Genomic DNA, 16,605 nt, shown 5'->3' on the forward strand with positions numbered 1-16,605 from the left:
TGGCTGAGCCACGCTCTCCGTGCACCGTCACAGGGGGTCTTACCTTCTGTGGGGCATTGATCACTCCCGTGTTGTAGCCGAATTGTAGGGATCCGAGGACAGCAACTCCCACCGCCACCATTAACCGCACTGTAACCTGTGGAACAGACAGAGACACGTGTGAGAACCGGACCGTGCTTAGCCCAATTATAAGTTCTAAGTCACCTGAGCCCTGACCCACCATCCCAAACTCTGAGTAACCCGCGCACCCCCACATATAACATAGTACGTAGGTGTCAGGCAGTACACCAGCAGCCAGGAGATTTCTTTAGCACGGCTGCACTACATGGATCAGTATAATCGCTGGGCGATGGCTGTGAGTCATACTATATCTAATACATTATACATCAGAAACGGCCATTTATTTAACATACTTAGTAAATGAAGCTCTGTGTATACATAGCTGCCGCATCAGTAACAGGCTGGCATTGCATTAGAATGAGTCATGTCACATGACTTGGTGGTCACGCCCACTAATTGCTTACATAATGGCAGACAGGTGTAACCACTGAACGCCAGCTCCCGCGTTACTAAGAGACCACTCAGCATCCTGGACCATCAGCAAAGGCGCCCCACTCAGAGATGAACGCTAATGCAGCCGCCAGATCCTGTGATAATCTGCCTTCTGAGTAACATTATGGTCACAATGAATGGCCGCGTGTACTAAGAACGGAGCCATTTTATTGCGTACGGGATCGCAGACGAAGGCTGACGCTATGACGGCCACGACACGACTGAGTTTTTGCCGACACATCCCGTTACCTCCAACAAACGGTCCCTGACTGTCAGTGACACTGCGGGTATAAAGAGTCGCTGCGAGCGATGAGAGTAATTTACCTTAATGCAGACGCAGTGCGACCTAGACGCAGGCACAGTTGATATTACACAGTGTATATAATATATATAACACATAGTGCATTATGTATGAAATATACAGACGGTGGCGTCCCTCCCCGCGTGTCACCCGGTGCGGGAAGTTGTGAGCGCGGCGTAGCCATGTGCGCCCCAAAAAGGAGATGTGGCCTTGTGGCCCGATCCCCCGTGGTGCCATTCTTAACATTACTGGGAGGGGGGGGGGGAGGAGTACAGGGGGTGCTGACTGCCTTGTGTTGCAGTGCCGGCTCCCTCACAGTGTCAGGAGCCAGGTGCTGCACTTAATACTACAGTGCGGCCCCCGGCTCCTGTCACTGTGGGGGAGTGTCAGTCTGCACCTTGGTGTCACCCCCTCGGTGGGTTACACTCGTGTGCGGCCCACACCCCCCTTGTGACGCCCCTGTATATAGATAGTATTAGAGGTCAGTATATACCTATATTACACAGTGCATAGATAGTATTAGAGGTCAGTGTATATACCAATATCACACAGTGTATATAATATATATAGCACATAGTGCATTATGGGGGAGATTTAATAAAGCTTGGAGAGAGATAAAATTGGAGATAAGTAGCACCAACCAATCAGCTCCTAACTGTCACTTTACACTGTGTTTGAAAAATGACATTTAGGAGCTGATTGGTTGGTGCTATATATCTCCAATTTTATCTCTCTCCAAGCTTTATTAAATCTCCCCCTATGTATGTAATATATAGATAGTATTAGAGGTCAGTGTGTACCGATATTACACAGTGTATATAATATGTTTAGCACATAGTTCATTATGCACAGTATGTAATATATAGATAGTATTAGAGTTCAGTGTGTACCGATATTACACAGTGTATATAATATATTTAGCACATAGTGCATTATGTACAGTATGTAATACATAGATAGTATTAGAGGTCAGTGTGTACCGATATTACACAGTGTATATAATATATTTAGCACATAGTGCATTATGTACAGTATGTAATATATAGATAGTATTAGAGGTCAGTGTGTACCGATATTACACAGTGTATATAATATATTTAGCACATAGTGCATTATGTACAGTATGTAATATATAGATAGTATTAGAGTTCAGTGTGTACCGATATTACACAGTGTATACAATATATTTAGCACATAGTGCATTATGTACAGTATGTAATATATAGATAGTATTAGAGGTTAGTGTATACTGATATTACACAGTGTATATAATATATTTAGCACATAGTATAATATCAGGGGCCTGGGCTCCAGCACTCGCTGGCGGAGTTAGCTGCCTGCACCTTAAGCTTTTCGTGCACATGAAGCTGCTTTGCTATATTATCCGCCCTGAGACCTGGGATAATGTCTGCACAATCGCCGGCCTGTCCGGTTTTCCGCGTGTAAAGAAGGTGAAGCCTGTTTTCCATTTTTCTGAAAGGATCAATTCTTTCCACAAGCAGCAGAGACCCCTCCCAGCGTGCCCTAAGCAGATTCCAGGCTGTCCTGGCAGAGACTCACCAACTGGCTGCTCTGAGCGGAGCCTGAGGCGTCATGGGAAGAGTGTTATCTCTGCTGCCCAGTGTCTGCCATTACAGCTGAGTATTGTGTACCCCCTTACTCTAGGAATTACCCCCCATCATCATCATGGCGCAGCGCCGGACAGTCAGAGTTACTGTACAGATGAAGTAGACTATGCAGACGTGAGACAGGGAGGAGGGCCCTGCTCCAGAGAGCTTACAGTCTGTCTGCAGCGAGAGGGTGACACTGAGACATGGGGCAGAGTATAGACGCGGGGCTGGGATAGGCTAAAGTGAAGCGGTGGATTTGGAGAGAGTGCTTGAAAGGCTGCGGGGAGGGGATGTAGTAAGAATGTCAACACCACTAGGTCGACATGAATGTCGACACCATAATGTCAACAGTTATGTCATCATATAATGTGTCAACATTCTCAGAATATGAACAGGTAATATGTTGACATTGGCAGAATGTCGACATTAGGGTTAGGCTGTGGGAGGGGTTAGGCACTAGACAAAGGGGTAGGAATTAGGGGAAGGGGAGAAATACTCACCCGAATGCCAGAGGATCGAAGGTCTGACCGCCATGACCTGGAAGACACCGCTGCAGCCGCTGGGAGCAGGTAAAGCGCAGCGGGCGACTATATGATGACATTCTGACGAGTCGACATTTCATTACAGTCTACACGATGAATGCCGACATGAACATTATAACTGTCAACATACCATACCCAGCCAGCAGGGAGAGTCTGGTCAACGGGGCAGGGAGTTCCATAAGTAGGGAGCAGCGCAGTAGGCGTTACGGAGGCGAGAGTGGGAGAAAGAGGCAGAGGTCACTGCTGTATGTGACCAGGACCCAGATGTGTGAGGGGGAGAGGAGAGCTGTGAGCAGCCAGAGACAGGGCTGGTGCAGGGAGAGGCTGGCTGCAGAATTTAGGATATACTGGGGCAGAGATAGGTGGGTGTGGAGCAGGGAGGCCAGATGTGAGGCGGTTACTGTACTCGATGCGGGAGGTGACAGGGTTTTACACTGGGGAGGCGAGAAGAGAGCACCAGGGACTGGGAGTGTTTATGTCGGCATTGGCGTCATCTTTTAGGGACTTCCTCCCAGGGATGATGTCACGGGGGTTCCTGCCTCTACATCTCATGGGACAAACTGGAAGTCTGGCAGCTCTCACTGACATTCCTTAGACAGACATTTACCAGGAATTAGGGATATATTGTGCTCATGTCATTACTGAGACTAACACCATAGAATAATATACAGCGTGTCTGGGTTATTCCTCTCACTGAGCAGAATTATCCCCTCCCACCCTCCTCTTTCCTGCCATTTTCTCCAGCCCTGGAGGATTATTTCCAGATTAAGGAATCTTTGTAGGTTGATCCTATGGTTTAAAGATCCTTTGGTATGAGATAATGAAGTGGGCAGCAGCTAAAAGGATATTCGGAATAGTGTCTATTTAGAGCGAGAACCAGAGACCATTAGGATACACTATGGCGGGGTTTCCCAAACACAGGGGCCGATTCAGACCCAGACGCTAAGCCGCGATCACTCGCATCCAAAAGGGTCCGGGTATGCAAATTCCACGATCTCACTGTCTGGCGTAAGGACGCCCTCTATGTCTTAGAAAGCGACGGCAGAGTGAGCCCACGCCGGTGTAATGACGCCCACTTTTCTTTCTTAGCACACGTCAACTCCAGGAAGTGTCTGATTAATCAGAACCATCGAGAGCCATCGGAGCTGCACGCAGCCCTTGGGGTAGACCCTACCCCACCACAAGCACTGCGATCACTGCAGGCTGAAATACAACCAGGTGACGTGTACAATGACGCCTCCATGCTAATTATGCACACCCATAAAACTCCGTTTTGACGCCCAGACACGCCTGCGTTCACACCACCCCTCCCCCGTTCACAAGCACCTTCCCATGTTACCACCCACAACGGCGCTATCTATCACTCAAAGTAGCGCTCAGTATGTGTACAACGAGCGCACAGTTCCCGATCGCAGTGACTGGCTTGCGCACTGCAACGCATGCGCTGACGTGCGACAATCTCCCATAGCAAGTGATCGCGGCTTAGCGTCCGGGTCTGAATCGGCCCCATAGTCCTAAAGGCATCCTAACAGTCCAGGTTTTAGGGATATCCATTCACAGATGGTAAAAGCAAGCTGACTGTGGTACTAATTAAGCCACCTGTGCTTAAGCATGGATATCCTTAAAACCTGGACTGTTGGCATGCGATGCATTGAGGACCGGGTTTGGGAACTGCTACTCTATAGTTAGGGTAAAGATGCTGATTATTTCTGTAGAGGCCCCTGTGATAAGCAGAAGATGCATAGACACAGTCAGAGTTATGGAAATAAAGTGTGTGGCTGTACAATGTGTGAGTCAGTGTGTAACAATGTAACGCACATTTCCTCATTATCACAGGCTAAATAAATCCCTACAGGAGTCACATGAGGAAGTGCCATTTACCCTACAGTTGTCCAGCCGGACCGGGAATTGGGACAAGCAGTCTCAGCTGCACATGATTTGGGCGCAGTTAGTCTTGCACCGCGTGCCTGGAATGCGTATTTTCACCCCTATGCAGAGTTGTCCCTATAGGTTTGGCAACCCATCCGCCATCATCAGCAGGCACTTCCTCCAGCCCTATGCTTGGGACAAGAGGTCTATCAGCGCATGTCTGTCAGCTGACCCTCCGCACAGCCTCAGTAAAAGTCAGTGTTGGGCTGTTGCATGAAGGGACCACCAGGGGCATGCAGAGACATAAGAGGCTGACCTTATAATAGAGTAACAATGTGTAATTCGAGCGCACATTCTGGAACCTGGGCCCACCGGGGATTTCCCCTGTACCCCCGTGGGCCAGTCCAACCCTGGTAAAGTTATCCTACACGTGGATGCCTCTTAATTTCCCGGCCATGCCGCTACAGTCAGAAAGAGAAGTGACTGAGTTTTGCATGACTCTCAACTCTCCCCAGTTGTTGGCTCCACAGCATGAACAATGTGAAAACACGCAAGATACATACACAAAATGGACACGCTGAGATACCCTCTGCAGATTTCTACCCTCAGGGACGAGTTACTCTGTGACAAGAGGGCTTAGGTGGGTGTTATGTCACCCTCAGGGGTGAGTTACTCTATGACAAGAGGGCTGAGGTGGGTGTTATGTCACCCTCAGTGGTGAGTTGCTCTGTGACAAGAGGGATGAGGTGGGAGTTATGTCACCCTCAGGGGCGAGTTACTCTATGACAAGAGGGCTGAGGTGGGTGTTATGTCACCCTCAGGGGTGAGTTGCTCTGTGACAAGAGGGCTGAGGTGGGTGTTATGTCACCCTCAGGGACGAGTTACTCTGTGACAAGAGGACTGAGGTGGGTGTTATGTCACCCTCGGGGACGAGTTACTCTGTGACAAGAGGACTGAGGTGGGTGTTATGTTACCCCCGGGGGCGAGTTACTCTGTGACAAGAGGGCTGAGGTGGGTGTTATGTCAACCTCAGGGACGAGTTACTCTGTGACAAGAGGACTGAGGTGGGTGTTATGTCACCCTCAGGGGCGAGTTACTCTGTGACAAGAGGGCTGAGGTGGCTGTTATGTCACCCTCAGGGGTGAGTTACTCTGTGACAAGAGGGCTGAGGTGGGTGTTATGTCACCCTCAGGGGCGAGTTACTCTGTGACAAGAGGGCTTAGGTGGGTGTTATGTCACCCTCAGGGGCGAGTTACTCTGTGACAAGAGGGCTGAGGTGGGTGTTAATAAATAGCGGCTCAGTTTCTGAATGAAATACCACTGGGTGCAATGTCTATAGATTTATTTTTAAGATAAAAATATAAAGAGTGTTAAATCCACTAAGGGAGAAGGTTATACTACCCAGATCCCAAAATGTGTATTTATAGGAGTGATGCCGGAGGAAATACTATCTCAGTCATAATGTATACAGGGGGGAAGACGTTCCAGTACACAGTGTACCAGGCACGTCAGTAAGAGGATGCTGTGCATTATACAGGGATATGTCAGTAAGAGGATGTTGTGCATTATACAGAGATACAATGTATCAGACACGTCAGTAAGAGGAGCCTGTGCATTATACAGAGATACAAAGTACCAGGCACGTCAGTAAGAGGATACTGTGCATTATACAGGGATAAGTCAGTAAGAGGATATTGTGCATTATACAGAGATACAATGTATCAGACATGACAGTAAGAGGAGCCTGTGCATTATACAGAGATACAACGTACCAGGCACGTCAGTAAGAGAGATGCAGTGTATTATACAGGGATATGTCAGTAAGAGGATGTTGTGCATTATACAGAGATACAATGTATCAGACATGACAGTAAGATGATGATGTGCATTATACAGATATACAATGTATCAAACACGTCAGTAAGAGGATGATGTGCATTATACAGATACAATGTATCAAACACGTCAGTAAGAGGATGCTGCACATTATACAGAGATACAATGTATCAGACACATCAGTAAGAGGATGCAGTGTATTATACAGGGATATGTCAGTAAGAGGATGCAGTAGATGATATAGAGATGCAGGGATATATCAGTAAGATGATGCAGTGCATTATACAGGAATATGTCAGTAAGAGGATGCAGTGTATTATACAGGGATATGTCAGTAAGAGGATGCAGTGTATTATACAGGGATATGTCAGTAAGAGGATGCAGTGCATTATACAGGGATATGTCATTAAGAGGATGCAGTGCATTATACAGGAATATGTCAGTAAGAGGATGCAGTGCATTATACAGGGATATGTCAGTAAGATGATGCAGTGCATTATACAGGAATATGTCAGTAAGAGGATGCAGTGTATTATACAGGGATAAGTCAGTAAGAAGATGCAGTGCATTATACAGGAATATGTCAGTAAGAGGATGCTGTAGATGATATTGAGATGCAGTGCATTATGCAGAGATATGTCAGTAAGAGGATGCAGTGCATTATACAGGGATATGTCAGTAAGAGGATGCAGTACATTATACAGGGTTACGTCAGTAAGAGTATAACATGTGTCTCTCATCATGTAACATACAGTTGGAATGTGGGTTATCAGCACCTATAATATGTGAAATCATTCTGAGAAGTGCAGACACATTACTGGTAGGCTCGTCCCTCCCAGCCAATAGGGAGCCAGCTGCTGGAACACACCAACGTATAGTGTTCACCTTTCCCCTACAAAGCTGCGTCATTCAGCTGCCTCCCCCACTGCAGCTCCATGTCAGGGCCTCCAGCAGATGAGTAAGTGACAGCGGCATTGCATCATATACGGTGTGCTAACCTTACAGGGACCAGGGCCAGCCTAACAATATGCCTCCACATAGCAAGCAATAGTCCCATCGTCATAAGTGTTCAAAATGGATTTACAGCTTTCTCACAAAATTATGACATTTTTCCATTGTCCTGCGTCTCCTTATTCTGACTGTATACTGAGCAGCACAGTGGCACAGTGGTTAGCATTACGTATAGCATGGCACAGTTAGCATTATATAGGCGGTGGCACAGTGGTTAGCATTACATATAGCATGGCACGGTTAGCATTATATAGACAGTGGCACAGTGGTTAGAATAAAATACAGTCAGGTGCATAAATATTGGGACATTGACAGAATTTTCATATTTTGTCCTCTATTCACCACCACAATGGCTTTGCAATGAAACAAACGAGATGTGCTTTACCTGCAGACTTTCAGATTTAATTTGAGGGTAATTACATCCAAATCAGGTGAACGGTGTAGGAATTACAACGGTTTCTATATGTGCCTCCCACTTTGTAAGGGGCCAAAAGTAATGGGACAAACTAAACAATCCTAAATCTAACTTTCACTTTTTAATACATTGTTGCAAATCCTTTGCAGGCAATTACAGCCTGAAGTCTGGAACGCATAGACATCACCAGACGCTGGGTTTCATCCCTGGTGATGCTCTGCCAGGCCTCTACTGCAAATGTCTTCAGTTCCTGCTTGTTCTTGGGGCATTTTCCCTTCAGTTTTGTCTTCATCAAGTGAAATGCATGCTCAATCTGATTCAGGTCAGGGGATTGACTTGGCCATTGCATAACATTCCACTTTTTAGCCTTAAAAAACTCTTTGGTTGCTTTTGCAGTATGCTTCGGGTCCCAAAATGTGTATTTATAGGAGTGATGCTGGAGGAAATACTATCTCAGTCATAATGTATACAGGGGGGAAGACGTTCCAGTACACAGTGTACCAGGCACGTCAGTAAGAGGATGCTGTGCATTATACAGGGATATGTCAGTAAGAGGATGTTGTGCATTATACAGAGATACAACGTACCAGGCACGTCAGTAAGAGAGATGTTGTGCATTATACAGAGATACAACGTACCAGGGACGTCAGTAAGAGAGATGTTGTGCATTATACAGAGATACAATGTATCAGATACGTAAGTAAGAGGAGCCTGTGCATTATACAGAGATACAACGTACCAGGCACGTCAGTAAGAGGATACTGTGCATTATACAGGGATATGTCAGTAAGAGGATGTTGTGCATTATACAGAGATACAATGTATCAGATACGTAAGTAAGAGGAGCCTGTGCATTATACAGAGATACAACGTACCAGGCACGTCAGTAAGAGAGATGCTGTGTATTATACAGGGATAAGTCAGTAAGAGGATGTTGTGCATTATACAGAGATACAATGTATCAGACACGTCAGTAAGAGGATGATGTGCATTATACAGAGATACAATGTATCAGACACGACAGTAAGAGGATGATGTGCATTATACAGAGATACAATGTATCAAACACGTCAGTAAGAGGATGCTGTGCAGTATACAGATACAATGTATCAAATACGTCAGTAAGAGGATGCTGCGCATTATACAGAGATACAACGTATCAAACATGTCAGTAAGAGGATGATGTGCATTGTACAGAGATACAATGTATCAGACACGTCAGTAAGAGGATGCAGTGTATTATACAGGGATATGTCAGTAAGAGGATGCAGTAGATGATATAGAGATGCAGGGATATATCAGTAAGATGATGCAGTGCATTATACAGGAATGTCAGTAAGAGGATGCCTTCAGTTTTGTCTTCATCAAGTGAAATGCATGCTCAATCGGTATCAGGTCAGGGGATTGACTTGGCCATTGCATAACATTCCACTTTTTAGCCTTAAAAAACTCTTTGGTTGCTTTTGCAGTATGCTTCGGGTCATTGTCCATCTGCACTGTGAAGCGCCGTCCAATGAGTTCTGAAGCATTTGACTGAATATGAGCAAATAATATTGCCCGAAACACTTCAGAATTTATCCTGCTGCTTTTGTCAGCAGTCACATCATCAATAAATACAAGGGAACCAGTTCCATTGGCAGCCATACATGCCCACGCCATGACACTACCACCACCATGCTTCACTGATGAGGTGGTATGTTTTGGATCATGAGCAGTTCCTTTCCTTCTCCATACTCTTCTCTTCCCATCACTCTGGTACAAGTTGATCTTTGTCTCATCTGTCCATAGGATGTTGCTCCAGAACTGTAATGGCTTTTTTAGATGTTGTTTGGCAAACTCTAATCTGGTCTTCCTGTTTTTGTGGCTCACCAATGGTTTACATCTTGTGGTGAACCTCTATATTCACTCTTGTGAAGTCTTCTCTTGATTGTTGACTTTGACACATATACACCTACCTCCTGGAGAGTGTTCTTGATTTGGCCAACTGTTGTGAAGGGGTTTTTCTTCACCAGGGAAATAATTCTTCTGTCATCCACCACAGTTGTTTTCCATGGTCTTCCGGGTCTTTTGGTGTTGCTGAGCTCTCCGATGCGTTCTTTCTTTTTAAGAATGTTCCGAACAGTTGATTTGGCCATGCCTAATGTTTTTGCCATCTCTCTGATGGGTTTGTTTTGATTTTTCAGCCTAATGATGGCTTGCTTCACTGATAGTGACAGCTCTTTGGATCTCATATTGAGAGTCGACAGCAACTGATTCCAAATGCAAATGTCACACCTAGAATCAACTCCAGACCCTTTTACCTGCTTAATTGATAATGAAATAACGAGGGAATAGCCCACACCTGGCCATGAAATAGCTTTTGAGTTGATAGTCCCATTACTTTTGGCCCCTTAAAAAGTGGGAGGCACATATAGAAACCGTTGTAATTCCTACACCGTTCACCTGATTTGGATGTAATTACTCTCAAATAAAATCTGAAAGTTTGCAGTTAAAGCCCATCTTGTTTGTTTCATTTCAAAGCCATTGTGGTGGTGAATAGAGGCCAAAATATGAAAATTCTTTCAATGTCCCAATATTTATGCACCTGACTGTATAGCATGGCACAATGTTAGCATTATATAGAGGGTGGTACAGCGGAAAGCATTATATAGACCAGGCGTTCTCAACTCCAGTCCTCAAGTGCCAGCAACAGGTCATGTTTTGTGGATTTCCTTGATCATGCAAAGGTGAGTTAATCTATTTTGCTTGGTCGGTGATAATCCCTCCTGCTTCCTCAGACAGATATCCTGAAAACATGACCAGTTGGGGAAAGTTGAGGTTGAGAACCACTGACATAGACAGTGGTACAATGTTTAGTATTACATATAGTGTAGAAGTGTGTTAGCAATATATAGCCCTTGGCATAGAAGAAAGTATTATATGTAGCGCGGAACAGTGTTTAGCATTTTATATATAGGGTGGCGCTGTGGTTAGTACTGCTGCCTCAGAACACTGGGGTCATGAACTCAATACCTACTAGAGTATTATCTGTGTGTAGTTTGTTGGTTCTCCCCATGTCTGCAGACATACTGACAGGTTAGTAGGCAGCAGACAGACGTGGACCCTGGTGTGTGTAGTGGGAATAGAGTGTAAGCTCCAGCGAGACAGGTAAAGTGCTGCAGTATAACTGATAATAAGAATATATATAATATATGTAACGTCAGGGTAATGATTGGCCAGTTATCAGTCACCACCCCTCCCCCTAGCATCAGTCCTTTAGGTAACAAAGGATCAGTTCAATCTCTCAGAAGAACTGTCCTCACCTATAATTATTACATGTTCTTTCATTTGCCGTGGCTGTATGAGGTGTGCCCCAATGTGGCCTACGTGGCTTCTCAGATGCCTACAGATATTTCAGCTCTAATGTAAGACATATATGTGGCCTTTATCAACAGCCTGGACAAACCTGCCAGGTGTGCAAGCGCTGACCATGGAAGTGGGGGTCAGCCATGAAACCTCTCGGTCCCTCCAAACAACTTTCTATAAACCTCGATACTACATGTCCCAATCTAAGAGGTAATTCCAGTGCTGGGAGCCCCCGCAGGAAACCGGCCAAGTGTCCAGTGACATGGGGGTCTCAGTGCAGAAACATGACTCCAGAGACATGGGGAGTCCATGGACACCAGTGACATGGGGGTCTCAGTCCAGAAACATGACTCCAGAGACATAGGGAGTCCATGGACACCAGTGACATGGGGGGGCACAGTCCTGATACATCAGTTACATGGGGGGGGGGGCTCAATCCAGAGACATGGTGAGTCCAGGGACATGAGTGACACAAAAGGGACACATTCCAGAAACAAAGGGGGGCTCAGTCCAAAGACATGAGAAGTCCAGGGACATCAGTGACATAGGGAGGGGGGGGCAAAGTGCAAAGACATGGGGGAGGGGGGTACTCAGTGTCCAGACCACCAGGTCATGGGAATGTTCTCTGTCAGTAGACTGAACTGAAGGCATCACTAGGTCAGGAATGTCCATATAAACAGAGGCAGCTGCACTAGTCAGGAGGGGGAAGGGAGGGGGCTGCATCCAGGAAGGTGGGAAGATCCCACAGGATACAGATCCAGCTAGGGAGGGTCAGTGGCATGTGGCCCCTGTGGTGGGACAAGAACTATAGGGGGCTATAGATGACACACAGGGCTGCATTCCTGTCTTAGAGATGCCAGTTATCCAGAGCACTGGGATAAAGGTCAGACATGAACCAGCATCCTGCAAAGCAGGAGACCCTGACCACTGATCATACATAATAGATGTCCTGAGCATTGCACACATTATATATAATACTGGGCATTGCACACACTATATATAATACTGAGCATTGCACACACTATATATAATACTGGGCATTGCACACACTATATATAATACTGAGCATTGCACACACTATATATAATACTGGGCATTGCACACACTATATATAATACTGGGCATTGCACACACTATATATAATACTGAGCATTGCACACACTATTTATAACACGGAGCATTGCACACACTATATATACTAATACTGAGCATTACACACAAAATATATAAAATTGGGCATTACACAGTATATTTATAAGTGTGTGTGTGTGTGTGATACTGAGCATTGCACACACTGTCATACTGAACATTGCATTATATATTATACTGAGCTATGTCCCAGAGGATGACTGATCAATTTTACCCTATATGTACAGGCGCAGAGGTTGTACGTACAGGCGCAGGAGGTACAAGCACAGGGGTGTAGGTACAGGCTCAGGGGTAGGAGGTACAGGCGCAGGGGTAGGAGGTACAAAGCACAGGGGTAGGAGGTACAGGCACAGGGGTGGCAGGTACAGGCGCAGAGGTAGGAGGTACAGGCGCAAGGGTGGCAGGTACAGGCATAGGGGTAGTAGGTACAAGCACAGGGGTAGTAGGTACAGGCGCAGAAGTAGAAGGTGCAGGGTTAGGAGGTACAGGCACAAGGGTAGGAGGTACAAGCGCAGGGGTGGCAGGTACAGGAGTTGGAGGTGCAGGGGTAGTAGGTACAGGCGCAGGGATAGGAGGTACAGGGGTGGGATGTACAGGGTAGCAGGTACAGGCACATGGGTAGTAGGTACAGGCGCAGGGGTAGGAAGTACAGGCACAGGGGTAGGAGGTACAGGCACAGGGGTAGGAGGTACAGGCACAGAGATTGTAGTACAGGCGCAGGGGTAGGAGGTACAGGCGCAAGGGTAGGAGGTACAAGCACAGGGGTGGTAGGTACAGGCACAGAGATTGTAGGTACAGGCACATGGGTAGTAGGTACAGGCGCAGGGGTAGGAAGTACAGGCGCAGGGGTAGGAGGTACAGGCACAGGGGTGGTAGGTACAGGCACAGAGATTGTAGGTACAGGCGCAGGGGTAGGAGGTACAGGCGCAAGAGTAGGAGGTACAAGCACAGGGGTGGTAGGTACAGGCACAGAGATTGTAGGTACAGGCGCAGGGGTAGGAGGTACAGGCGCAGGGGTAGGAGGTACAAGCACAGGGGTGGCAGGCCCAGGGGTGGTAGATAAAGGCGCAGTGATAGAAGGTACAGGCGCAGGGGTAGGAGGTACAAGCGCAGGGGTAGGAGGTACAAGCTCAGAGGTAGTAGGTACAGGCGCAGAGGTAGTAGAAACAAGCGCAGGGGTAGGAGGTACAGGCGCAGGGGTAGTAGATACAGGCACAGTGGTAGTAGGTACAGGCACATGGGTGGCAGGTACAGGCGTATGAGGTACAGGCGCAGAGGTGGCAGGTACAGGCGCAGAGGTAGGAGGAACAGGCGCAGAGGTAGGAGGAACAGGAGGAGAGGTAGTAGATGCAAGTGCAGGGGTAGGAGGTACAGGCACAGGGGTGGCAGGTACAGGCGCAGAGGTAGGAGGTACAGGCGCAGAAGTAGTAGGTACAGGGGTAGTAGATACAAGCGCAGGGGTAGGAGGTACAGGCACAGGGGAGGCAGATACAGGCACAGGGGTAGGAGGTACATGCGCAGAGGTAGTAGATACAAGCGCAGGGGTAGTAGGTACAGGCGCAGAGGTAGTAGAAACAAGCGCAGGGGTAGGAGGTACAGGCGCAGGGGTAGGAGGTACAGGCACAGGGGTAGGAGGTAAAGGCACAGTGGTAGTAGGTACAGGCACAGGGGTGGCAGGTACAGGCGTAGGAGGTACAGGTGCAGAGGTGGCAGGTACAGGCGCAGAGGTAGGAGGAACATGCGCAGGGGTAGTAGGTACAGGAGCAGAGGTAGTAGATACAAGCGCAGAGGTAGGAGGTACAGGCGCAGGGGTAGTAGGTGCAGGGGTAGTAGATACAAGCGCAGGAGTAGGAGGTACAGGGGTAGGAGGTAAAGGCGCAGTGGTAGGAGGTACAGGCACAGGGGAGGCAGATACAGGCACAGGGGTAGGAAGTACATGCGCAGAGGTAGTATATACAAGCGCAGGGGTAGTAGGTACAGGCGCAGAGGTAGCAGATACAAGCGCAGGGGTAGGAGGTACAGGAACAGGGGTAGTAAGTACATGCGCAGAGGTAGTAGATAAGAGGCACAGGGGTAGGAGGTACAAGCACAGGGGTAGGAGGTACAGGCGCAGGGGTAGGAGGTACAAACAAAGGGGTGGCAGATACAGGCACAGGGGTAGGAGGTACAGGCGCAGAGGTAGTAGATACAAACACAGGGGTAGGAGGTACAGGCGCAGGGCTAGAAGATACAAGCGCAGGGGTAGGAGGTACAGGCACAGGGGTAGTTGGTACAGGTGCAGAAGTAGTAGATAAAGGCACAGGGGTAGGAGGTACAAGCACAGGGGTAGGAGGTAGAGGCGCAGGAGGTACAGGCACAGGGGTGGTAGGTACAGGCACAGAGATTGTAGGTACAGGCACATGGGTAGTAGGTACAGGCGCAGGGGTAGGAAGTACAGGCGCAGGGGTAGGAAGTACAGGCGCAGGGGTGGTAGGTACAGGCACAGAGATTGTAGGTACAGGCGCAGGGGTAGGAGGTACAGGCGCAGGGGTAGGAGGTACAAGCACAGGGGTGGTAGGTACAGGCACAGAGATTGTAGGTACAGGCGCAGGGGTAGGAGGTACAGGCGCAAGGGTAGGAGGTACAAGCACAGGGGTGGCAGGCCCAGGGGTGGTAGATAAAGGCGCAGTGATAGAAGGTACAGGCGCAGGGGTAGGAGGTACAAGCGCAGGGGTAGGAGGTACAAGCTCAGAGGTAGTAGGTACAGGCGCAGAGGTAGTAGAAACAAGCGCAGGGGTAGGAGGTACAGGCGCAGGGGTAGTAGATACAGGCACAGTGGTAGTAGGTACAGGCACATGGGTGGCAGGTACAGGCGTATGAGGTACAGGCGCAGAGGTAGGAGGAACAGGCGCAGAGGTAGGAGGAACAGGAGGAGAGGTAGTAGATGCAAGTGCAGGGGTAGGAGGTACAGGCACAGGGGTGGCAGGTACAGGCGCAGAGGTAGGAGGTACAGGCGCAGGGGTAGTAGGTACAGGGGTAGTAGATACAAGCGCAGGGGTAAGAGGTACAGGCACAGGGGAGGCAGATACAGGCACAGGGGTAGGAGGTACATGCGCAGAGGTAGTAGATACAAGCGCAGGGGTAGTAGGTACAGGCGCAGAGGTAGTAGAAACAAGCGCAGGTGTAGGAGGTACAGGCGCAGGGGTAGGAGGTACAGGCACAGGGGTAGGAGGTAAAGGCACAGTGGTAGTAGGTACAGGCACAGGGGTGGCAGGTACAGGCGTAGGAGGTACAGGTGCAGAGGTGGCAGGTACAGGCGCAGAGGTAGGAGGAACATGCGCAGGGGTAGTAGGTACAGGAGCAGAGGTAGTAGATACAAGCGCAGAGGTAGGAGGTACAGGCGCAGGGGTAGTAGGTGCAGGGGTAGTAGATACAAGCGCAGGAGTAGGAGGTACAGGGGTAGGAGGTAAAGGCGCAGTGGTAGGAGGTACAGGCACAGGGGAGGCAGATACAGGCACAGGGGTAGGAAGTACATGCGCAGAGGTAGTATATACAAGCGCAGGGGTAGTAGGTACAGGCGCAGAGGTAGCAGATACAAGCGCAGGGGTAGGAGGTACAGGAACAGGAGTAGTAAGTACATGCGCAGAGGTAGTAGATAAGAGGCACAGGGGTAGGAGGTACAAGCACAGGGGTAGGAGGTACAGGCGCAGGGGTAGGAGGTACAAACACAGGGGTGGCAGATACAGGCACAGGGGTAGGAGGTACAGGCGCAGAGGTAGTAGATACAAACACAGGGGTAGGAGGTACAGGCGCAGGGCTAGAAGATACAAGCGCAGGGGTAGGAGGTACAGGCACAGGGGTAGTTGGTACAGGTGCAGAAGTAGTAGATAAAGGCACAGGGGTAGGAGGTACAAGCACAGGGGTAGGAGGTAGAGGCGCAGGAGGTACAGGCACAGGGGTGGCAGGTACAGGCACAGGGGTAGTAGATACAGGCGC

General features: G+C 48.4%; 1 protein-coding gene across 2 annotated transcripts in view; it reads right to left on the bottom strand.

The window, feature by feature from the left end:
* The window catches only part of LOC148442604 (solute carrier family 2, facilitated glucose transporter member 1-like), a 165,454-nt gene that overhangs the window by 10,726 nt on the left and 138,123 nt on the right, over window positions 1-16,605 (bottom strand). For both annotated transcript variants that reach the window (XM_088463756.1, XM_088463757.1), the window contains exon 2: window positions 44-136. In XM_088463756.1, the coding sequence (XP_088319882.1) occupies window positions 44-136 (93 nt within the window). The remainder of the gene's footprint in view (window positions 1-43; window positions 137-16,605) is intronic.

This window comes from Taudactylus pleione, unplaced genomic scaffold (genome assembly GCF_031769625.1).
Source record: "Taudactylus pleione unplaced genomic scaffold, aTauple2 ptg001441l, whole genome shotgun sequence".
In the NCBI taxonomy this organism is placed as follows: Eukaryota; Metazoa; Chordata; class Amphibia; order Anura; family Myobatrachidae; genus Taudactylus; species Taudactylus pleione.